Source organism: Dysidea avara, chromosome 9 (assembly GCF_963678975.1).
Source record: "Dysidea avara chromosome 9, odDysAvar1.4, whole genome shotgun sequence".
NCBI classification, from domain to species: domain Eukaryota; kingdom Metazoa; phylum Porifera; class Demospongiae; order Dictyoceratida; family Dysideidae; genus Dysidea; species Dysidea avara.
In genome coordinates this window covers 23,282,864-23,308,064 of record NC_089280.1, presented here as the reverse complement: position 1 = coordinate 23,308,064, position 25,201 = coordinate 23,282,864, and the positions used below count along the sequence as shown (strand labels likewise).

At 38.8% G+C, this 25,201-nt stretch overlaps 2 protein-coding genes across 4 annotated transcripts; one reads left to right on the top strand and one right to left on the bottom strand.

The window, feature by feature from the left end:
* Window positions 1-7,829: 7,829 nt before the first annotated feature.
* LOC136266721 (uncharacterized) lies at window positions 7,830-20,863 on the bottom strand. Of its 3 annotated transcripts, none has more exons than XM_066061741.1 (12): window positions 20,631-20,863; window positions 18,261-18,522; window positions 15,680-18,031; window positions 15,470-15,628; window positions 15,303-15,400; window positions 15,134-15,247; window positions 15,038-15,085; window positions 14,903-14,989; window positions 14,778-14,846; window positions 14,592-14,729; window positions 14,482-14,538; window positions 7,830-7,968 (listed from the first exon to the last, which is right to left on the bottom strand). In XM_066061741.1, exons 3-12 carry the CDS (start codon window positions 18,000-18,002, stop codon window positions 7,897-7,899), a joined length of 3,165 nt encoding a protein of 1,054 aa, XP_065917813.1. In that variant the 5' UTR covers window positions 18,003-18,031; window positions 18,261-18,522; window positions 20,631-20,863; the 3' UTR covers window positions 7,830-7,896. The 3 variants fall into 3 exon arrangements, with proteins under 3 accessions (XP_065917813.1, XP_065917812.1, XP_065917811.1); XM_066061740.1 differs by having other exon boundaries at window positions 15,680-18,361; window positions 18,436-18,522; XM_066061739.1 differs by having other exon boundaries at window positions 15,680-18,522.
* On the top strand, window positions 9,760-14,472 carry LOC136266723 (uncharacterized). Its single transcript, XM_066061745.1, has 7 exons — window positions 9,760-10,982; window positions 11,041-11,088; window positions 11,134-11,840; window positions 11,898-12,128; window positions 12,175-12,403; window positions 12,456-12,509; window positions 12,563-14,472. Exons 1-7 carry the CDS (start codon window positions 9,971-9,973, stop codon window positions 12,862-12,864), a joined length of 2,583 nt encoding a protein of 860 aa, XP_065917817.1. The 5' UTR covers window positions 9,760-9,970; the 3' UTR covers window positions 12,865-14,472.
* Window positions 20,864-25,201: the final 4,338 nt, after the last annotated feature.

Below are 25,201 nucleotides of genomic sequence, written 5' to 3'. Positions count from 1 at the left end.
TGTTGGCAATTTGCCTGCCCTATCCCAAAAGTGCTATAAGAGTCCCTATGATGTGAGGCAGTTAAGTGCCAGTGTTGAAAAACTGAGTAGAAGAGTTTGTAGATGAAGACTTGCATGGAACAGATAGAACAAAAAGGTGCATCAAAAAGGTCCCTAAAGTGAAAAAAAAAGTTATGTGAACCCTGGCTGGTTATAATAACTTGGGGTTAAGGGAGGTGCACAAATCGCCACAGTTGTTTATCTGTGGTTTTGACAGGAATGTAGCTCAACTTTTCAGTGATCCTTCCCTACACCAGTGCCTTCATCGCCCTATAAAGGGCGAACAAAAGCACATATTGATTTGCTACAACAACACTCGAGTTGCCAGATGATGGGCGTTTAATTTTGCTAAAGTCCCACCTCGATATGTGCTTTGCATGCCAAGATATGATGAGCTAAAAGTCGTGTTTTAAAAAGGTGTTCACAAAAAGGTACTGAGTAGAAAGAAAAAAATCTGTCAACACGTGGATTTGAACCCACAACCTCTTACACGCTAGTCAGGCGTTCTACCACTTGAACAGTATGTGCTGTAGTTTTCAAAGGAATGTTGCTCAAGTTTTCTCTACACCTTGGCCTTCTACGCACTGTAGAGACCGAACGGAAGCACGCGTGAACTCGTGATAACAATCTTAGAGTAGGCGGATGATGAGCGCTTCATTATCAGCACAGACTATGTCGATTCGCGCCAAGTCTGGTGAGTAAGCAGCGTGACCGTCAGACAGACAGACAGACAGCTTTTCAGCTTTATATATATAGATATACCAATTTAGCATGGGTGTTCAAAGGTATCAGTCGGTGTTTAACTTGCATATTACCCGGGAAATATCAAGATATTGCCCTGGCAATATTTTGATACCCAGCCAGTTCAAAGAAACGATGTGCTTTGACTCGTTTTGAGTGACATAGAGCTTTGTATTGTTGGACTCATTTTTGTACTGGTTGCTAAGCTGAATATATTTGCTATGATAGACTAGTTGGTTGTTACTTTGACAACTTGTTGCTTTATTCAAGTTGTATTTGGAACATAATTGTGTAATAGAGCTAAATCCTGTAAAGACATTACAGGACTCGGAAGTCAGAATCTTTTTACTTTAAAATGTGATATAGGCTAAAAGGGACATCCGGGGTTTTCTCTGCAACAATTTTTAGGTGCCAGTTACTAGGCAGATACCACACAGTTAGATAGTAAGTGTCAAATAATCCTGCAATACCGTTCATTCAGTTATGCTCCATTCTTTTGTCCTACTATTGCAATATGCATAGAAGCCACACAACAGCTGATCATAATTATCAGGCAATGATATTATAGTACTCTGCTTGCTTGATACATAAAATTCATCAACAGTGATGTAATTTCTTTGAATATAAAGATTAGCCAAAAATTTGTATGGTTGGCCACAGAATGCTTGTTAGGCCATACTAATGTGCAGGCTATAGGCCTAGCTAGTGATATTTTCTATAACTGAAACATTTCTATGTTAACACTTGACCCATCATACTATCAAATGCATGCTGGCATGGAACCTTCATTTAGGGGCTCTGTTTCATAAACAATATGTGCCTTATAAGTAATCCGTATAATACACAACTGTTGTGTGTGTTGTTGTAGCTACTGACACTGCATTATTGTCATCTTCCTTATATGATCTGTATACAGTGAAACCTCAATAATAGGGTCACCTATGAGACCAAATGTTTTGTCCTTAATATGAGGTGGACTAATTAGTGTGAGGTCATAAAATATAGCTGTTATTATTATTATTACTAGGACCGCGTCACATACAAAAAAAATCACGTGAGCTTGGGCTAAGGTCTGTTCAGAGTTTTCTGCCAGACCTGAGATTTTCTTGTTTTGTATGCTTTGTAACTGATTGATAGTGATCTACAAACAGTTTTACGGACATTAGAAAAAAGACTGCTGACTACTAGTTCAGAATTCTCCGGAGTGGCTTTTATTAGAATTGTCATTGTGCCCGCCAGAAAATGCCAAAAGATCGAAAGAAAGAGCGGCGAGGCAAAGATAACCTTATGTTAAGGGTACCCAGAACAAAGCCGCAACTCGTGATTCTGACGACGAACCGGAAACGTGTTGCGTGTGTGAAGAGGTTATAAAGGAGTCTACACAAGATGGCCAGCCTGGTGATGAAGCAGTTTACTGTGAAGGTGGTTGTGCAGCATGGTTCCATCGGAAATGTTCTGGACTCTCAAAATCTGCATATGCAATGGCTGGTGAGTCTGAATCACCATTCTACTGTGTGTATTGTATGCAATCTATGTATAAAAAGGAATTTATTGAATTAAGAGAACAAATTCACACTCTAACTTTTAAAATTACTGAACTTCTGGAGTCTCTACATAGTCAAAACACAAATCAAATTGCACATTCACCTACTAGTGTTACTCCAGCCTTGCCCCCTACATCCAAAACCTGTCCTACCTCCGCAAAACTAAGTAAAAATCTAACAACTGATAGTCGAAAATATAATATTGTGCTGTATGGCTTGAAAGAATTCCCAAAGGGGACTAGCAGATCTGCCCGTATGAAGCAAGAACTAGACCAAATCGTAGAAATCCTTACTGGTATTGGAAGCAATGTTGGACCTCAAAACATCCGGGACAGTTTCAGACCTGGAAAGTATAATGAATCAGCCAATCGTCCTCGTCCTATCTTGGTTAAGCTGAACAGATCTTATGATGTTTCTAACCTTCTGAGTTCCAGAAAGAATCTTCCTAAAGGCCTAACCATAAAACCAGATCTTTCACCAGAAGAGAGAGTTGCGGATACGATATTGATGAAAGAGAGATGGAGATTGATACAAGCTGGGCAAAATAGAAAAGACATCCAAATTGTTAGCAACAAATTGCTTCTCAAAGGAAAGTTGCATGGAAATGTAGTAAACTCAGAGTTTATCCCTAGCTCTCAGGATAATAATGCAGGGGCAACACAACCACAGGCAGCTAACACCCAGGCAAATAACTCCTCTACTATGGACACAAATAACTCAGACAATTGACTAGCTTCATTAAGCTCTAATCCAGTAAATAATTATAACTTGCACAATAGTAATAATCAACCCCTCGAAATTAATAATTCCCCACTTAAAGTAGTAATCACAAACTTTCAAAGTATCTCCGGAAAGAAGGCTGTTCTAGATAATCTGATTCATGAATATAAACCTGACATAATAGTTGGCACAGAATCATGGCTAAATCCTACCATTTCATCATCTGAGATATTTGCACCACAACACTTTGAAGCATTTCGACGAGACAGAAATGATGGTTATGGCGGTGTCTTTCTGGCATGTAGTAAGATGTACAATTGGGAAAGCTTAACTCTTACAACCAATGTTGAAGCAGTTGCTTGCAAACTCCAGCTAAATCATCACCTACTTATAGTACTGGCTGTGTATAGACCACCAAATAGTGATGCTGCATATCTTCAGTCATTGTGTAATCTTATACAGGACATAATAACTGACTTCCCTGGGGCAATTATTTGGATTGGAGGAGACATAAATCTCCCTAACATTGACTGGCTTACAAATTCACATAATGGAAATAATTACCCTGTGTCTTTTTGTAACTTAGTACTGGAACTGTTCTGTGATTCAGGTATCTCACAAATGGTATCCTTTCCCACTAGGGGAAATAACACTCTGGATATTTTGCTACAAACAGGCCAAATCTTATAAATAAATGTATCCCCATCCCAGGAATCAGTGATCACGATGCAGTTTATGTTGAATCATTCATTACGGCAAAGTACATGTGTCCAGCTAAAAGAAAACTTTATCAGTGGGCAAAAGCTGACTTCCAACTGTTATCACAAGTTATTACAGAATTTACTTCAAGTTTCACTAGCTCTAATACAACCACTTCATGTGTACAGAAGATGTGGAATGACTTCAAAGCAATGTGTATGGATAGTATGGAGCTTGTGTCTTACACATATCCTAGTTCTAGATTCAACCAACCATGGGTCACCACCAGAACCAAACGTATCTGTAGGAAAAAGGAAAGGTTATATAATAAAGCCCGTTCTACTGGGTTAGCAAGTGATTGGTCCAACTACAAAAACATAAAAATGTTATCTCAGCATGAATGCCGCAGAGCATACTACAATTATGTGTCAAGAATATCTGACCCTAGAGTGAACAACAAAAAGTTTTGGTCTTTCATTAAAAATTGTCGTAAAGATACTACTGGAATCACAACCCTGACAGTTGAAGGGAACACAATCACAGATGATACAGATAAGGCTAATGCTCTTAATGATCAATTCAAGTCTGTGTTTACAATAGTAGATACTTCAGTAACACCAGAAGTACCAGGCCCACCTTTTCCAGATATGGACTGTATTGAAGTTAATGTTGAAGGCGTGATACAATTACTGTCTAACTTGGATGCTCAAAAGGCTGGTGGCCCTGACAATATTCCAACCAGATTTTTGAAAGAATTCTCTTCAGAACTAGCACCTTGCCTTACAATATTATTCCAAGGATCCTTAGAACAAGGAATTATCCCTGATGATTGGATCGAGGAAAGCTTTTGTGGTACCTGTTTTTAAGAGAGGGGATCGCTGTTTACCAGCAAATTATAGACCAATTTCTCTTACCAGTGTTGTGTGCAAAACCCTAGAACATATAATATCTTCAAATATCTACTCTAATTTAAATAAATACAATGTTCTTGCTGACCAACAACATGGCTTTAGATCCAGAAGATCTTGTGAAACCCAGTTAATTGAAACAATTGATGACTTTGCCATTTCTCTCAACCTATCAGGACAAATTGATGCAATTTTCTTAGATATGTCCAAAGCCTTTGATACCGTACCTATAAACAGACTCTGCAGCAAACTTAGTCACTATGGTATTTGTGGAAATATATTAAGATGGATTAAAAGCTTCCTGACAAACAGATCCCAACAAGTTGTTGTGAATGGTGATATAGCCAACTGTGTAAAGTAACTTCAGGAGTGCCACAGGGGTCAGTGTTGGGACCACTCTTGTTTCTATGTTACATTAACGATATTGCACACAATATTTCATCAAAAATTCGGTTGTATGCAGATGATACTTTACTCTACAGAAGTATTCATTCTGAACAAGATGTGGTAGCCCTTCAGAATGATTCGGATACTTTATCACAATGGGCTGATGTTTGGCAGATGTCATTTAATCCTTCAAAGACTGAATTTTTGAGAATTACCAATAAAATGAATTATGTTCAATCATCCGATTACCTATCTAATACCTTAATACCATCAGTAAGTCATACAAAGTATCTGGGTGTCATTATCGACAAAAATCTTAAATGGACACAACATGTTAACATGATCACTGCAAAAGCAAACTCAGTAAGAAGTCTTTTACAACGGAATCTAGCAAAGTGTCCTGCAACAGTTAAATGCTACTGCTATAATACATTTGTTCTCCCCATTCTAGAATATGCCAGTACAGTGTGGTCCCCATACCATGAACATAACATCTATAAATTAGAAATGGTACAGAGAAGAGCAGCAAGGTTTGTGATGAATAACTATAATAGAACAGCTAGTGTGACAGAAATGTTGAACAGTTTACAATGGCACACATTGGAGAAGCGAAGAAATAATTTGAGAGCCTCACTAATGTATAAAATAATTAATGACATGGTAGATATTATAGTGTACCAACAGTTTAGACCAAGCAACACCACAACTAGAGGTCACCATCAAAGATTTCTGCAGTTGCCAACAAAGGTAACGTAGATGCTTATATGAACTCCTTCTTTCCTTTTACAATAAAATTATGGAACCAACTAGATGATCATATTATCCAAGCTCCATCTCTTGATTTATTTAACAATTATATAAATTTGTAAATAAGTAGCTAACTACATATATATGTACGAATATACTCATGATTGAGTTTGTACATTAACAAATATATATATATATATATATATATATATATATAACCAAGTACATACACCAACGTGACAGCCCCCTGGTGAGGCTATTAGGTGAAGGCACGATCCCCAAATCAACTCAATATGTCATGACAGATACAACACAATAGTGGCATCGTAACTAAAGGCCACCAGTAGCTAAAATGCTAGTACATCATTGGTGTAGTAATGGCACAGTGATGTGTACACACAGTATATGCATACAAAACCTACAGGAGATGCACAATACTGTAGGAGTATACAAGCCAGGTGAACCAGATAAAGGAAGACAGCCAAGCCAGCCAGAGCCTAGTAAGCTAGGTAAAGGCAAAATGTACAATAATACAAGAAAACATTTAAAACATACCACGCTCTTACAAAACATTAGTACAAACAGACAACCAAACCAACCAGAGCCTAGCAAGCCAGAAAAAATATAGTAAAATACAAGACATATGTACAATACAAACAAACATACCTGTCCTTGTGCAGCTGGCATGTCAAACCTATTCATCAGGTGTCCTGAAGCCATAGATACACGGAGCGCATCCACTGGCAGCTGGCATGGCGACTTGAGACTTAGTGTGCCAGCTGGCAACACTTTCAAGCACAATTGAACAGTAGTTCGCTCGTCTAAATAGCCATTTGAGTCTGCTCGATTAGTAGTGGATATATCACGTGCTTTTTGATTGGCATTAAATAGAATTGTCCTACGTTTCTATCACCTCCACGGAAACATTCACCCATTATACGATTATCTCTTCATGCAACATGGATTCTATTCCCGGTGAGTGCGAAGCCTTAGGCCTTGTAGTTTTCTCAAACTTTATTTATTATTTATTTATTTATTTATTAATTATTTATTTATTTCATTCATTATTAATGACGTAATTTTAACCGCGTTTCGTATTATTCTTAGTACTTGGTTGTATAATTATTATTACTGAGCAGTCAGCCCTGCTGGTGTGCTCAGATTTGCCCAAATATATGCAACACAATTACAATAATGATTGTAGTCCAGTTCTAAAAATGTCAGCATCTGCAACTTCAACAAGATCTACTGGTAAGGAGTTCCAATTATTAATTGTTCTTGAAAAATAACTATTTTGGTATGCTGTGGTAGCTGTTATAGGGGCCTAGACTGGTGGTGCAGGAATGGTCTTAGTAAAATTGTGTCATTATGAATAGCAGACCAAACTATATGTATATGTACTTCAAAACATTGGTCTACCTTTCTAGAAAAGTCACACACAAGCAGGTGTACTGGTCTACATACTACCTGATGATCATATGGGCTTAAAGATATGCACAGGAGTCATCTTGTGGATAAAGCCAACTGTTTGAAATTAGTAATAGGTACATATGATGGCTACACAATGCAAACATGTGGTAGTGATGTTATGTCCAGCGTTGAAACCGGGTCGGGTCAACCGGGTCACATTTTCTCCGGGTCCGATCCGGTTTACAGATCATCCGGGTCTGACCCGGATTGGATCACGTGAGAAGCGAAATTGTTCGTTTGACGACGTAGAAACTTATTAGGCTTTTGCTATTGACACCAATTGGTTGGTGGCGTTAAGGGCCACCAATACGCTATTGACACCAATCGAGTCACGTGACCTGATCAGATGGTATCGATATTGTGTCTGCTTCGTGGCACGATGTGATGCGGAAAGTTTACAGAGATATTGAACACAACGCCCGTGGCCATGGTATTACTAGCGTAGAGGATTTGAGACTTATGAAGAAATTGAGGAGGCTGCTATTCCGAGTCATCGGTCAAGTGCGGCCGCCCCTTCGCTGGAGATGGAAAACAATACATTCCAAAGAACGGAACGATGAAGATAGTAGTTTATTAGATTGTATGAAGCATATAAATTAATGTATTGTTTTAAATAATGCACATGGAGTATTAAATTCAGTTTAGAGATTTTCCTTCAAACAAATTTCTGTGATCTTCCATGTTATCCACTCTCTTATCCGATGTGTGTTTCCCTGTGTGAATATATTGTAACTAATGAATGATACATGTATCCTAAATATACTATTAATTTAAAGGGAAATTCTGAGGTTGAGTAAAGATAGTTTTTTAATATCACTGCAAATACCTAAGACTGTATGGCACATACTCGGTGTTTGAAATGAATTTATTTGAGCATGTCTGAATGAATACTTGTACAAGCTTGTGCTTGGAAATATTTTTTCCTTGGAACACTGTCAAGTCTGATCATACAGTACAGATTAGATGCAACTTAGCATTTACTTGCGAGGAATTTACTTAGCATTTACTTGCGAGGAATTTACTTAGCATTTACTTGCGAGGAATTTACTCACACTCTAGAGTGGTTTACTTGCACTCGTGAGTACCTACAGGACCACTGGAGGCTCGAGTAAAACATTTGAGCTCACTGATAAACTCATCAAATGTTAAATGTACGTACTAGCTACGTATAGACGGGTTGCCTTTTTAAGGCGTGGTCGTTTTACCGTAAATTTTCCACATACTTTCCGAGTTCGCTAAGTCAAAAATGTATTACAGCTATTGGAGAAAATGAACGTTTCGGTTAACTTTAGCAAGCAAGAGTTAGCCAGCCTTCAGAACAGAAAGTATGTTATAGAGAAAGGTTTGGGCTATAACATATCCAGCGTGTAAGGTGAAGGCTGAACGAGAAGATGATTTTCTCTCAATCTCGGGTTTTTGGAAAGCGATAAAACTCGCTGAAAACATTCTTTGTAAGACTTTGCTACTACTTAGAATGATAGACTGGATGATTTTAACTCATCTTGTACATTTGAAGAGCCAAAAACGTTTGTCAAACTATTTTTAAAAATGGGTTTTTTGTTGACTTCTTGACCAACATTGTAATCATGCGTAAAACGGAAAGTCGCATTTTCTCGCGTTACACAAGGGACACGCCCTAAATAGGCAACCCGTCTATATGTACCTGGCCTGGTTGTGAAGCTACAGTAGACTATTCATAGAGCTATTCATGATTCGAGCCTCAAGGACTATTCAGTACTTTTAATATTTTGGCCAATATTTTCATGGCTGATGCGCTTGATTCTGAATATTGACTTGGAAAATGGAATGAATCGAGGGATCAGTTGTTAATCTGAGTAGGTACACAAATACTGTAGCCACGTAAATTTGAGTGTTCTCAGTCTGGAAAGTATGAACGGAGCATATATTACTGGAACTCAAGAGTAAGCTCTCAGAATTCCATAGAAAGTTTTAATGCTTGCACCTAGTTTACTCGCACCTGCAGGTAGACTACTCATACTCTCGGGTAGGTTACTCACACTTGGGAGTAAACTACAGTGGAACCTCTCTAAGAAGGACACCATTGGGAAATTATTTTTTGTCCCTTGTAAAAAGGTGTCCTTTGTTAAGGGGTGTATAAAGTACTGCTTTCATTAATTTGGGACCTTCACAGATGTCCTTTATAAAGAGGTTGTCCTCAGTTCAGGGGTGTCCTTTTAGAGGGGTTTCACTGTACTAGCACCCAAGAGTTATATGCTTGCTAGCATTAAGTTGCATCTAAGCTGTACCGTGCATTTTATCTGGTGAAAGTGTTTAATCAATAGTGAGCACATCATAGCAGACAAGCATGAATTTTAGTCAGAAAATGTCACACGTCTAACCATTATTTCAAGCACTGCATATTAAGTAATGAAAACTACAGTACCTGTAAAAATTGGTATGATCGCTCTCCCATCATTTCATGTATTGCATACTAGTAAATAAATTGATATCACACATATCTGGTTGTACATACTGTATTACCAAGAGTTAATAATAGAAGAGAGAGAGAGTGTCTAACCTCCCATAGGCCTGTGTAAAATGAGCGCGTAGAGTAAATCTGGTTATTAGCGGACTTCTTTGTGTTCGCGAGATGTGTTAATAATCCAATAAAAATAAAACTTACTGGCCTTACGCAAACGATTATAAATTATTGTAGCCATCTAATCGATATTCGTTGGCGCGCGCGCGCCTGGAATGGCCACACCATTACGCGAAACAAGAGGATCTCGTTGCGGTGAAGATTCGTCTTCGCGGAGGCTGTTTGTGTCTTCGGATAATCTTGAGCGGAGAGATGAGATGTTATTTGCGAGTGCCGATGTGACTACTGACAATAGTCCGGGTGCGCTTCAATTGGAGAAAATCAGTTCAAGCTTAGAAAGCAAGTTTCCGGAACTAACCTTCACCCTTGGGCGTGCACTGGACAATGGGAAGCAGGTTTTGGTCGTCAGCCAACGCGTATTAACGCCTTTGCCACCGTTTGGCTACACATCTCGTATTCAAGTTACCATCCTAGAAGATTGTACTTATAGAATCCATGTGCTACTGCGAACGCTAGAAGACGGAACTGTAAGTGATGAGACTGAGGTGTGTGCCCTATTGAAGAAAGTTTGTAATCCTTCATACAAGTTCTGCCCAGGAATTGAGTGGGCTCACTATCATGAGCATTACTTTGAAGTTATTCGTTTCCATCCGAAGAGTGTACATCGAACAGAGGCCCCTTTCTATCGGGTGGACTCAGTTGATTGTAAGTTATGGTTTGAAGTCCCAGCTAATGCACCTCTGACGGCCAAGAGTAGTGCTGAGGTTACTTGCTCAGCTTGCAAGAGACTGATTTCAAACTTGGATTGGCAACTGAAGCGCACCACAGATGAGAGCCCATCGGTGAAGGTTAAGAGGCAAGCTGCTTCTTCAAGAGCCAGACTAACATACATGTCTCCAGCGAGCCAGGTTAAAAGAAAACAGAATGCCATGATGGAACGGGGCCTTGACAAGAGGAAACTCACACGATATGAAAACACGGAGATTACTTTGTCAGAAGAGCAGCACACACAGATGTGTGATGTAATGGATCAAGTAGCTGTTGATGACCTACAACGTATTTTTGAGGAAGGAGAATCACATGGTGTTGGCAATAAACTGAAAGAGATATGGACAATGGATAAGAGGCAACAGTTGGAAAGTTTTCAGAAAGATCAAGCTAGAAATGGTAAGAGTTTTCATAGTAAAATGATTGTTTAGATGGTGACTACATTATTTTCCTTTAGTGACTGGTAAGCGGAGTAATCAGTGGAGTATGATCACCATTAGGATGGGTAAGATGACAACTTAAAATTTTAATTTACCTTTACCTTTTGTAGCTTTGGCAATTTATACTCGAAGTCCAGCGGCATACGAAGCATTGAAGGGCTTTGACATATTGCAATTACCATCAAGATCCCTACTTCAATCATATACTGGTGCATTTTTGCATGATCCAGGCACCAGTAAGAAATGCATTGTTGATCAAGTTGCCCAGTATGTACTGTTCAAGTCCGAATGTGAAAGGCAAGGCAAGCATCCACCCCAGTCTGATGGTGTATTGGTGTTTGATGAGGTGAAGGTGGCATGTCAGCTGATGTGGAATTCGAGAAATCAAACACTATCAGGACTGGCAATGACTGCGGACGATATGTCTTCACTGATTGATGTTTACCAGTTGCTGCAGAAGCCACAAGTTGCTGCACAGACCAACTACATCCTGCAATTTTTGTGGCGTGATCTAACTAGTAGTTATGATATTATTGGTCCGTATTTTACATCTGCTGGATCTGTTGACTCGAAGTTTGTTTTAGCGTGTGTACTCGACACTGTCAAGCTGTTCCAGCACCATGGCCTCAAGACTAGCTTGCTAGTTTGTGATGGTTGTGCAGCTAACCTTACAGCCATCAAAGCTGCACGTGAAGAGTGCGGTGCATACTCTATCCTGGATGATGTGACCACTGATAGATTTGAAGTGAAACCATGGTTTAAAAATCCCTTTTGTCCACCAGACGTCATTTTTTGGATGATATGTCCTTCACATCAGGTAAAATATGACGTACAGTGATTGCGCAAGACAATTCATTGTGTTTATTCTTTGCAGCTGAAAAATATGGTCAATGCTCTGTTTTCATCAAAAAGTGGTGGTACCAAGCTATTTCATCGCAGTCGTGAGACAAGTGTTTTCGGGTGGGACACAATCATAGAAATGTATAAGAGAGAAGTGAACCGAGCCAAGCAGCAGCAAACTCGCATGGTTCCTCGTTTAAAGGAAATACACATTTTAAGAGATTCCTGGACAAAGCTTAACGTGTCACCAGCTAAAATTATGCAGGTTTGCTCCATTGTACTCTCCATGAATGTATTTTATACATTTACAGCAAGAGCAAGTATTGACAGAGTTATACTCGCATATACACCAACATCCACCACCTGCTGATGTTAATGCAGCTACTGAGGCTCACAAATTTTTAGAGGCATGCAACTTGCTTTTTGAGAAAGGATTCCTGAGCCACGAGAAAGTTTCCTCCGTGGATTCAACTGTGTTGCAGAGTATTTCAGGTGGCTATCAATATTTCACGTCATGGCTTTCAACACTGTTGTCTGAAGGTATCTTGTTGTGTTGCTATTCTTTTTCAGTTGTCACTGGCATTATTTCTAGATGGTCAGTTTCCTCACACATCTAGCACGCAGAAAGCCTTTCTCTCGTGGCAAAGTAAGTGATTTGGTTTAGTGATTTATATTTTATTTTATAGTTTGATTACATAGCCTGGGATCTACTTCGCATAGATGTTTATGGCTTCCGAGGATTCTGTGCTTATTTCTTTGAGAGATACCCAGGATATTTTGTGTCTCCACTAAGGATATCAAGATCAGCGGTGGAGAGCTTATTTAGTCAATTTAAGCACAATGCAGGAGGGAAACTGGATTCGTGTAATTACGTTACAGCAAGGTGTGCACATTTGGTTAAACAAAGTGCAGCTCAGCATCACAGCAGCACTGGGTACCGCGACCAGACACTTAGCTACATGGAGTTACCCCTTCAAAAAAAGAAATATGGAACCAAATAATTTATCTTTAATAATTTACAATTTTTAAAATTTATGTACACAGTTTACTTGATAATTTAGTGTGATTACTCAACAGACTAGTGCGCAAGTTTACATCCACCGTTGATGCCAAACCCTTCTTAGCAGCAAGTTCTTGTTTTGTCGCTGACAAAAATTCTTGGATTCTAATGTTGCATAGTTTTCTGGTCAGTTCTTCAAACACGTTGTTTACAGCTGTTTCACTTTCTTTATCAAAAGTAGTAACTGGCAATCGCTTTGATAAAGCTTCTAAGAACTCTGCTTTGTGTGTGGGCTGTTTCTTTATTTCATCATGTGCAATCTACAATGTAAAATTGTATAGTTAAACTAATGTACGATGGAACCTGTGCAATCAGTTGTTTGTGTATAGAGGTCACCCAACTGTAAATTCCTCGACTCCAACATTTATACACTAAACAGCCTGCATGTCCTACGGCCAAAATGTGTTATCCTAAATTTAACAGGTTCCATTGTAGATGCAGTAAAATAGTCTAACCTTAATTAAATCACCTCCGTGCTTGCTAAAGCTTGTCGGATTTACGACTTTCTTCACGTTCAGGTCTACTTGTTGTAAAAATGGAATGAACACCTTGTGTGGGAAATACATGTATCCACGATCCTGATATTTCAGATAATCAGGTATATCCGACTTGTCCTTAGTGTTTATTGCCTGTAAAAGGCTTATTTCAATGGACATCAAATTCTTGTTCGTTGCACTACGAATTTGGTCGTAGCGACGGTGCAACATTTCACATAGTGCTCCCCCACCAAACCTGTAGTACACTCCTTCTTCTTCAATGACTTCATCACTTGTGCCAGTGTCCACTGCATCACTTTGGCTTAGCTGAAACGATGAAACGTGCTCAACCAGAGAGTTGTATATGGCAGTTGACAAAGCCATCATTGCTGGTCTACTGGCAGGCACCGGAGCTTTATGCTCCTTGCAAAAATCAAGCCAATCTTGTCTTAACTTAGCTAGCTCAGGATGATCGTCTTCTTCCAAGTCGATGGTGCTTAGCTGGTATTTTTCTTCAAGAAGAAATGCGCTGCAATGGGAGTACCACTGCATTTGAAATCGAATCTGCGAGTTTTTCTCCTTCTTGCAGTCCGAATGGAGTCTGGCAAAAATGTCTCGATGGTACTCAATTAGCCTATTCAACAACTCGTTCGCTTCGCACAATGCGTTTGCAAACTCTGTTAGGGAACTATCCGAACACTGTTCCTTTAGCGCAGTGACAACTTCACCAACAAGAATGCTTGAATCAATGGCTCTAATAGACCCTTGTAGCGTTTTCCTCGCCTTTTTGTTCATAGCCTTTGTCTGACGCTTTCTTTTCGGCTTTGGTTGTTGCGCGTTAGCCCCTTCCGAGGAGCTTTCTTTAGACCGTCGTCTCTTCATGTCCACGTAGATCACGAGATCACTACTGAACAAACTGTATCGATATTGGTGTTGGCGCGCGCGCCGCAATCTCGCTTTACCTTTGAAACAATTAACGTGTCTAGCCAGAAGCCATGTATTCTACGCGCTCATTTTACACAGGCCTATGGGAGGTTAGACACTCTCTCTCTCTTCTATTATTAACTCTTGGTATTACTTACCAAACAAACAAAGACACCGCAATCACTGCTATTTGACTGTAGTGGCATATTTGAGATCTAAATTAGGTATAATTATACGTTTTGTTTACTATAATTCTAATTATGCACACCACTGATGCTGCATTAATATCTCTCCAGGTTGTCGCTGTCTTCGAAACCAACCATTCCTTAAAGACACTGATGCAACTGACATACACATTTGCAGTTGAGTCAAATAGCCACAGTTCTTTCTTTGTGGTCTGTAACACCTGGAAACATGGCTGTTATGTATAACAGTCAATCAGAAGATATTTTACCACAAGTATCCAGTGTGACTCGTTGATGTTGACAGGAATTACCCACAGCTCATAGTCACAAATGTTGACCTTAATCAAGTGACATTACAAATTAAGATATAATTAAAAGTTTACTTATTACTTACATCTCGGTACCATCTTTTTGCTAAATTCATATTACGGCACATACTGTTGTATAGAAAAGTGGATGCAACAAATGTATTCAGTCCCTTCTGTAATGTTATTTTGTTAATGTACAGTGCTAAAAGTTAATTTCATACCATTTGTAGGCAGCGTTTTGCAGCAACCTTTAGAAACGTAGTGATTCCCTAGCGTATAACAAGATTGTACATTATGTATTGTTTACCAATAAGTACCTTATCTGTTAGCCAGTTGCCAGGGAACAAAGCATATACATCGATGTCCATCATATCAGATGATCCCATTTTCCCAAATATACCTTGACTTGCTTCCTGCCAAATATCAAGTACCTGTATGTGTGCACATTAAATACAGGAAGTCATGAATGACATAGAAACAACATACCACTTTGCTAACTTCTGGCTTAAGTGTCCACCATTCAGGTTTACAAAGGTCAACCCAAGTATGGCTGGTACCTGAATTGTAGCTACATTTATGTTGCTCTGTGTAGAAAAGAAATTATACTTATATATATATACAATGCATATATATCCATTGCTTAGCTTACTAACCTGTAACAACACATCGCCTATTTACACAGCACTGCTTCTTCTTTCCTGGGCCACCATACTTGACCATATCCTGGCATGCTGAGCACTTCTGACAATCCACGGATGTGCATCCAATACACTCTCCACATCGACGGGATCTCTTTCTTTGTGTATTATTACCTTTAAAAAGTTTTAAACATACGTTATTTTGCTTTACACTAAATCACTTACTTGCTTTGCCAACTTGCACACTTGGCTGAATATTCTCTTTACACCTGTCTTCACTGTGTTGTCTTTTCTTTGATTTTGATGGCCACAGTTTGGAAGAGTATTTTGGACGACCTCGAGCTTTTATACTAGGCTTCAGGTGTATTGAGCTTTTTTTAATGGATGTGACTGCTAAGTTTTTCAGTTGTGTTTGCTGACCAGCTCCATTACCGTCAATAATCTCCTCGATACTGCTGTGTAGAATGGTATTTTGTTGCATGGTAGCCCTCTTGGCTGGTTTCATAATCTGTTTTTCAAGCTGTGCAGTATCATCATGCCTTGTGGTATCACTCTGTTGCGTGACATCACCATGCCTTGTGGTATCACTGTGCTGTGTGACCTCACCATGCCTTGTAGTATCACTGTGCTGTGTGACATCACCGTGCCCTGTGGTATCACCGTACTGTGTGACATCACCGTGCCTTGTGGTATCACTGTGCTGTGTGACATCACCGTGCCTTGTGGTATCACCGTGCTGTGTGACATCACCGTGCCTTGTGGTATCACTGTGCTGTGTGACATCACCATGCCTTGTGGTATCACCATGCTGTGTGACATCGCTATGCCTTGTAGTATCACCATGCCCTGTGGTATCACCGTGCTGTGTGACATCACCGTGCCTTGTGGTATCACCATGCTGTGTGACATCACCATGCCTTGTGGTATCACCATGCTGTGTGACATCGCTATGCCTTGTAGTATCACCATGCCCTGTCGTATCACCATACTGTGTGACATCACCGTGCCTTGTGGTATCATCGTGCTGTGTGACATCATCATGGCTTGTGGTATCACCATGCTGTGTGACATCATCGTGGCTTGTGATATCACCGTGTTGTGTGACATCACTGTGCTGTGTGAAATCAACATGCCATGTGGTATCACTGTACTGTGTGGTTTCATCATCAATATCACACTCGACTTCATATTCTATGGTTTCCCATGAACACTCCTTAACAGCTTCATCACTGGCAACCTGCCCATCTAGTGTTGATTCCTCATGATCGCTTGTGCATTTTTCACATTCATCATCACAGCTTACAACAACACATTTTGAACCTGAGTCCCAGTTCTTTACCAGCGTTTCAACTGTGTTGTACATCTCTCGAAACTGTGGCATACCAACCATGCTAGCCTGAGCTGCAATCTTTTGGCACAAATTCAACATTTTCTTATACTTTTGAGCTTGATTAAGTGTTTTCTGCATGGGTGGTTCTGGCAAAAGATCATACTCAAGTGCACAATTGCTAGTACAGGCTGGGTCATCATGATGGGTGCTTTCTGTGACAAAGTCGATTTGATAAGATTTCAGCCAACGCTGATTTATCATAGAGAGATCTACAACAGAAAGACCCTTGTGCAAACGAGTACCAATTATGTGCCTACAAGGAAGCAACATAGTGTTCCAGAATGAGCAAGAACAAACACCAGCTTCTATGTCCACACTGTGAGTGTGGTCTTTATACTTTACTGTTACTGCAGAATCACCTGTGTCTACAAACTCGTAATCAACTTTCTGAGCTACTTCTACCTGATTCTGTAGAAGTTTAGTGGCATATCCTGTACAGATCGCAGAAACTTCTTGCATTCCAGCAACATGGTCAAGTTTAGTTGATATGGAAGTAAACTGCTCTACGAAAGCATTGTGGCTACTCTCTTGGTTGATGAAGTTCATAAAGCTGAGTACCCCTTCAAACATCTCAGAAAGTGAGGATGTACGACCAATTAAATCTTTAAGCTTGCTATGGCTACATTCTAAACGGTTATTTGTTGTGTTTCCAAAGTGAACACTAGAATCACGTTGAAAGGAAGCCCACATCTCCAAGCAGCTATTCCAGTTGTCAAAAAAGTATTTCTCAAAACTGGGATTTCCCAGGCGTACAATTTCAGCTAAGTAGTCTTCATAATCATCCATGCTTTCACTATAGACAATATCATGTAAAACTTTCCTTAAGCTGTCCCTTTGTTCTTTGGGAACTTCTGCATCTGACACAGCTTTGTAAAAGCACTTAATCACATGAAACTGGCAAAACAAAACTGTAACAGTTGGAATTTCATCCTTAAGTACAGCTATCTCAGTGAAATCTTTGTCTATTACAATAACCTTAGTGTTTCCATAGCATGGATTGCTATTCTTAAATGCTTGGACAATGGCTCTCAAATGTTGTGCACTCTCGTCTGTGGTAGCAGCATAAAACACAGTTCTCCCATGACCATTGCCATCCTCTATCATAAAGGAGTATAGAGGCATACGAGACTTATTCACATTGTAAGTTCCATCAATCATAAGCACCTCTGGGAACTTTTCATACAAACCTAGCAAGTGAGAAGATGCAAAGTAAATGATAGACAATTCGCTATTTTCATTGACAATTATGCCTCCTTTACTACCCTGATCTCTTTGCATTTCCTCTTCTAGCCGGTCAATTGTAACCTGTGCCTCATCACGACCACCTTTAGCTTGAATTTTAACCTTAGTGCATACATTTTGAATATCTTTTAATATAACCTGCTTCCCGAACTGCTTTAAGATATATTGTCTCACCAATTTCAATTTTGGGGCAAGTGTAACCAAATCTTCTATCTCCTTCAACTCATCACCAGCCAGTCATCGTTTAAATGGATAATGAGGCAAAACTTCTGGCCCTATTGGATGACAGTGTTCCAAATTGCATTTCCGCACTTCAAACTTCCTAGCATGGTGATTATATGAAACATACAACTCAGCTTGGCACTTCAGAGCAAAATGATGTTGAGTTGGCCTAACTCCTTTGCCTCTTTTTCTTGGCTCCCCATAGTGTACACACCTATGCAAAAAAATACAGCTATTGTTAATTTTATTGTATATAATATATTGCTTACAAATCTTTGTATGTATGTATGCTACTTGTTTTGAAGGTACTGACATGGCAAACTAGGGTACAGTACAGTTATACATACCCAACTGAGTACACTGTTTGCACTACATAATATGCACAATACCTATAGATAGTTTTTATAATCAACTGTGGGTAGTACTGTATATCAGGGATTATGAAGGTTCGCACATTCTTACAACAATATTGATCAGAAAACAACCTCACAATACTTCACAGCACCTTGACAATATTGGTGAGACAAGTCCAAAAGTGTCTTCTGTGCAGGAGTTGGAAAAAGGGTTAAGACATTGTCACTAAGACAATTTACGCAGCTAATTTTCACAGCTGACATTTTAGCGTTTGTTTCCAGACTCAGACATCTTGTCATCGTGTCATCGTGTAGCAATTATTCGTTTATAAGCATGTTTGCAAGGCACAGAATATTATTATATAGACCATAATACTGCCGGATGAGAAACATGTGGCATTGTTTTAAGTTGTGACATTCAAGCCTGCAAGGTTGTGCTTTTACAGGGTAAGTGACATTAAAAAGGTAGCTGAAAAGCTAATAAACAAATATAATAAGGTAGTGATATATGATTACTTTAACTGCTTGAATTTCTGATGATAGTTAACATCTAGTCTTGCATACCACATGGTTTATGTGGGGGCAGCAAATAAATCGTCTGGTGTCTGTTGCACACATTACGGACTAGTGGTCAGCGGTATTGAAATTTGAATTAGTAGTAAGAAAATATCGCGGTATATCGGTATATAGTTAGCCTGCTATTTTAAGTAACGCTTGAAGCCATCAACAGTATAGGTTAAAAGCAATACTGGTATTTTGATATATTGGTCAAAAAACCGGTATTTCGATACATCGGTATTGAAATACCGCATAATCAGTTATGCAAATTTATCACGATAAACGGTATATCGCTGAGCACTATTACGGACCACTACCAGAATGTTGGCAAGGCCAGTCAGATCACTTCGTGCACTTTATGATGAAACAAACACCAATTATTCAAATTCTTAGTGCTGAATCTGGCTTTCTCTACAGGCTGTTGTTTATGAGCAATATGGGCTTAGGATCTTAGTTTCCCTACTACAGGAAAAGGATATGGTTTGCTACGACTTCGTGAAATGGCAAAACTGTAGCGAAAGACTTTCAACAATGCCTCAGATAAATTACCAAGACATTACTAGTACAACATTAGTCTGTTCACAGAGGTCAATAGCAAGACTATTACATCATCCTTGGTGCAAAACAATGCCACTATGTATTCTGGTGTTCATGGAAAGTGTGCAACAGTGACCAGATGGTTTATTTTCTGCCTCCGGCCCACACAAACTGTCAGGCATGCAAAACCGGTCAACATCATCACTAACAGTAGTACTATAACAGTCATTTGATGTTTAATCAAATCTACACGTACACCCGGGAGGAGGGCAGTGGGGCTTAATATTGATAGGTGCACTATTTGGAAGATACACCTTACTGTCTCAGGCTTGATCTCAAATACTAAGTGTGAACTTCAACTTTCTGATATTGTAGGTTTGTTTTGTTCTCAGCTTATAACAAAAAGTGAGAATTTTCGTATCCAGTCAAGCAAAAGGTTTGTGATGAATAACTATAATAGAACAGCTAGTGTGACAGAAGTGTTGAACAGTTTACAATGGCACACATTGGAGAAGCGAAGAAATAATTTGAGAGCCTCACTAATGTATAAAATAATTAATGACATGGTAGATATTAATGTGCACCAACAGTTTAGACCAAGCAACACCACAACTAGAGGTCACCATCAAAGATTTCTGCAGTTGCCAACAAGGGTAGATGCTTATATGAACTCCTTCTTTCCTTTTACAATAAAATTATGGAACCAACTAGATGATCATATTATCCAAGCTCCATCTCTTGATTTATTTAACAATTATATAAATTTGTAAATAAGTAGCTAACTACATATGTACGAATATACTCATGATTGAGTTTGTACATTAACAAATATATATATATAAAATCCTAGAATAAACACTCTGTGATTACTAACCTATATGATACAAAGGCAAATTTCAAGCTCTCAGCAAGTCTCAAATTACTGCCAATGTTCTCCCGTCGTTGGTTGTACTCTTTTACAGACTGAGAGTTGAAACGTCGAAATGGATGGTAATGCTCATTTTCTAGCCGTTTCACAGCCTCCTCAATTTCTTCATAAGTCTCGAATCCTCTACCAACAACTATTTCAGCCATATCCATGGCCACGAACGATTACTCAATATCTCCGTAAACTTTCCGCATCACATCGTGCCACGAGGCAGACACAGTATCGATACCATCTGATCAGGTCACGTGACTCGATTGGTGTCGATAGCGTATTGGTGGCCCTTAGCGCCACCAACCAATTGGTGTCAATAGCAAAAGCCAACTTATTAACGCTAGTCGTGTAGCTCTTTCGTGAGCCACGCCCACTTATCGCGTTACAAATGTACGCTCAGCTACGCTCGTTTATTAGTAAGTGCAGTCTGTAGCACGAAATTGTGTACGTTGTTGTCAGCAAGCTTACGTGGAGCCACGCCCACTAATCGATTATTGTACGAGTTGTATATAGTCTAGTCTTACAGCAGGATAAGTACTTTTGTGAGCCACACCCACTTTAATATATCGGAAAATTGTAATACTAGGTATGCACGAAGCCACACCCAATTGCTGACTGTAAACTCACAGTAGCTACGTGGAACCAAACCCACTGACTGATTTTAAATTATAAACTTACCGGCTTAGTTATCACATAGCTACCTGTTTACTCAACACAAATTGAACGCTCAAAACGTAGTCACGCTCGCTCGAGACTGCACGAAACATAGCTCTTATCTCACGCCTCAGCTTTAATTAATCCGGGTCAGTGGATCATCCTGGTCAGCTGTAGTGATCCGGTTTCAACGCTGGTTATGTCACTTCACATGCAGCGATTGGCAGTCAGGATAGTTTCACAGATGGTGTAATTATATACACCAGTTATGATACTGCACAGAATTCCTTTTAAGTGATACTGTGAATCCATTACAAATGATCCATATGCCATCCTTGGACATAGAACTAACATGATCATAAAATGGATTTCTTCCAATGTTGGCAGTCAGGATAGTTTCACAGATGGTGTAATTATATACACCAGTTATGATACTGCACAGAATTCCTTTTAAGTGATACTGTGAATCCATTACAAATGATCCATATGCCATCCTTGGGACATAGAACTAACATGATCATAAAATGGATTTCTTCCAATGTAAATGGTTGGTACTTCTCCATATTGTCACTGATTATCATAACCAACATAGGCGGATCTAGAAGGCATTGTCTGGGTGGGCCAAAGGGGGGCAAGAAGTTTTAGTGTACAACAGTATTTATTCCACTAAGAGGAACTCTAGTACACAAGTTATATTCACTTGCATAACTTTATTAAGTGTATTATTATTATTATTATTATTATTATTAATACTTTGCAGAACTGTACAGATCAATAAACAAAATTAAACAATATTTAAGAGCTTATAACAATTAAATTACAGAACTGAAGGTCTACCAGTGTCTTGCACTGGTAGCCATAATTAATTACTTACAAATTACAATAAACTATATAACTACAAATAATAATTACAAGGGGTAGCTATAAAGAGTACAAGTTAAAGAATAAAATAGTTTGTAGGAGCTGGAATGTTTAAACATTTGGAACAGGGGCAACGGAAACAAAAAGTACATAGGTTATTACTGCCAAAATTGTTAACAAAATGATTCCAAAAATAATTCTTGAGTTTGAATTTGATAGTTAGGAGGGTTTGGGATAGGTCAATTAATGGTAAGCTGTTCCACAATCTGGGTATACGATAGAAGTAGGAATTCATTACACTGTTTTTAGATGCTAGCTGGATGAATGATAGACATACAGTTTTAGACTGTAGTTAGAGAAAAAATTTTAAAGTGATACCTCCTAGGTTTGAATTTGGGAGCATTTTTGATAACATTTAGCTAACAAAGTGTATAATTGCAAAGCATATAAAGATCAATTAGCCTATCTGATATAAAACCTGTTTGATGGTAAAGTGTGCTAAATCAAAAATAAGATCTAGCTAGTATTGCTATATTAGGCCAGGCCAAGTTGATTGACAGTTTATTATCCAGGACATTTGAAAAAGTCATGCGGGCGGGAGGTCATTTTTTCATATTTCATAATTTTTTAACATGGAAAACATTTACAAAGTAGTTTCACACAGTTGCTAGCTACTTTAACAATGATTGCAGAGCTTATTTGATTACGTCACTGTTGATACTTAGCTATTCGTTTATGCAATCTCTCTTTAGAAATCCATTTATTGAAGGTACTAACGAGTCCAGGCTGGGAATGATCGTCACATTTGTTGCACACACCATGTTTTAATATACAAAAACGAGTTCAGAAGCGTAAGCAATGATTATCACGTGAGAAATAATGAATCATGAAATTATTGCTCTATTCCTAGAAACCCATGCGGGCGGTGACGATAAACTGAATTAATTAGCCTGGCCTAATGATATTAGAATTGTGACTGTTCTATTAGAGTAGTGACTGCTCTATTAGAGTATCTCAATCTTAGCACAAAAATCCAAACTTATTTGCTTCACTTTCTTTACAGTGTACAGTATAACTGTAAAGTACATTTATAACTGTTGTCTTCTATTTGCACATTGGCTTTCTATACTTCTGAATACAGTGTGAATGCATGATTCCAGTTGCTGGCATCAATATAGTACTCTAAGCCCAAAGGGGCAAGAGAAGTAGTGGTGTGCGATATCAGGATTTTTATTTCGATATGTTATCGATACGATATTGGGATAAATATCGAAATTTCAATACGATTTTCGATAATTTTTAATTGTGTGGGTGGTATAATTGCGTGGGCGGCCGATATTTATAAATATGCTTGAAATACAATTTACACACAAAGCATTGCATAAAACTAATAATAAGCCTAGGAAACTGGTAGACAAGTTTTTAAAGTGGCTAAATAGTACAGAACCAACCTTCATTTCTAGCGTGATTGCGCAATCACACACTAAATGATGTAGATTTATCGAAATATTCTTCGATATTTCCATAATTATTGAAAAATATTACCTTTTCGAAATCTGCTAAAGCAGTATCGAAAATCGATACGATAACGATATCGACAAAATTATCGCGAAATCGATGTTTTTCGATATATCGCACCTCACTAAAGAGAGGGCCAGCTGGGGCACAGCACCCCTTGGCTCTCCTCAGATCCGCCTATGATAACCAACACTTTTTACGCATTTGCATATGATACATTTGATCACCAAAAGCTTGATGGGAGCAACACAGGAGCAACACGGTGTATATTACGGTTGTACTGCTGCACTATATTATTAAGTTGTGTGTACTCTGGAATAACTTGCATGCACTCCACTGGAATGGTAGTCCCAGGTGGCACCAGAAATTTGGGACATGACTGTTGAAGACTCTGGTACAATTAATGACACACATATACACATACATACCTCAACAATCAACTCACCCTTTGCATTTCATCTGCTGCGATGAATTGATTCAACCCAGACATACTACAGTTACTTGTGGTGCATGATACCTTTAATGTTGTAGTTACAAAGCTTCAAGTAAGAAACAATCCTACTTACTTCAGACATTTTACATTGTTTCTGCACGCAACACTGCTTCATTCTACTAGTGCTACCAAATTTCTTCATATCTTTGCAGTTTGTACAGTGACCACAATCAAGACATACGGTAGTGTGTCATGCAGCCCAAGAAGCCAGTGCACAACACCATGAGTATTGTATCTTGACAGGAAGAAAGAAAACATGATTTTCGCACCTCCGTAGCTCTGTGCTGCCTTAACAAAACAAGACAATTTTTCTTATTTATTTATTAATTTTATTAATTAGCAATCACCCGACAGGGTTTTAACGCTAATGTACACGGTATGTACACATACCGTAAGTTCCTAGTTTAAGTTACAATAACATAAGTGCCTAGTTTAAGTTATAATAACAATTAGTGCTAAGTTACAATAAGTGTTAGATTACAATGAGTGCTAAATTACAGTAAGTGGTAAGTTACAATAAGTGCTAGATTACAATGAGTACTAAATTACAGTGAGTGCTAAGTTACAATTATAAAGTAGGAGTAGTTAATTGTTTAAATGTTTCAAGATCAATGCATGGTAGATAGATTTGGGATACATAGATCGTTCCAATGGGGAATAGTTCTGGGTAGGAATGAATAGAGATACGTGTTTACTGAAGATTGTATATGATTAAATTTCTGATCGTGATGGGCTCAGGTAGCAGTTTGATTTAATGATGGCAGACAGCAATTTGGGACCAGTAATAAATGATTAACTATCTTGTACCAACGTTGAAACCCGGTAACTACTGCTGACCCGGATGACCCACTGACCCGGATAGCAATCTGGGTCAGACCCGATTGACCCGGATTAATTAAAGCCGAGGCGTGCGATAAGAGCTATGTTTCGGCTAGTCTCGAGCGAGCGAGCGAGACTACGTTTTGAGCGGTCGATTCGTGTTGAGTAAATATTGCAACTT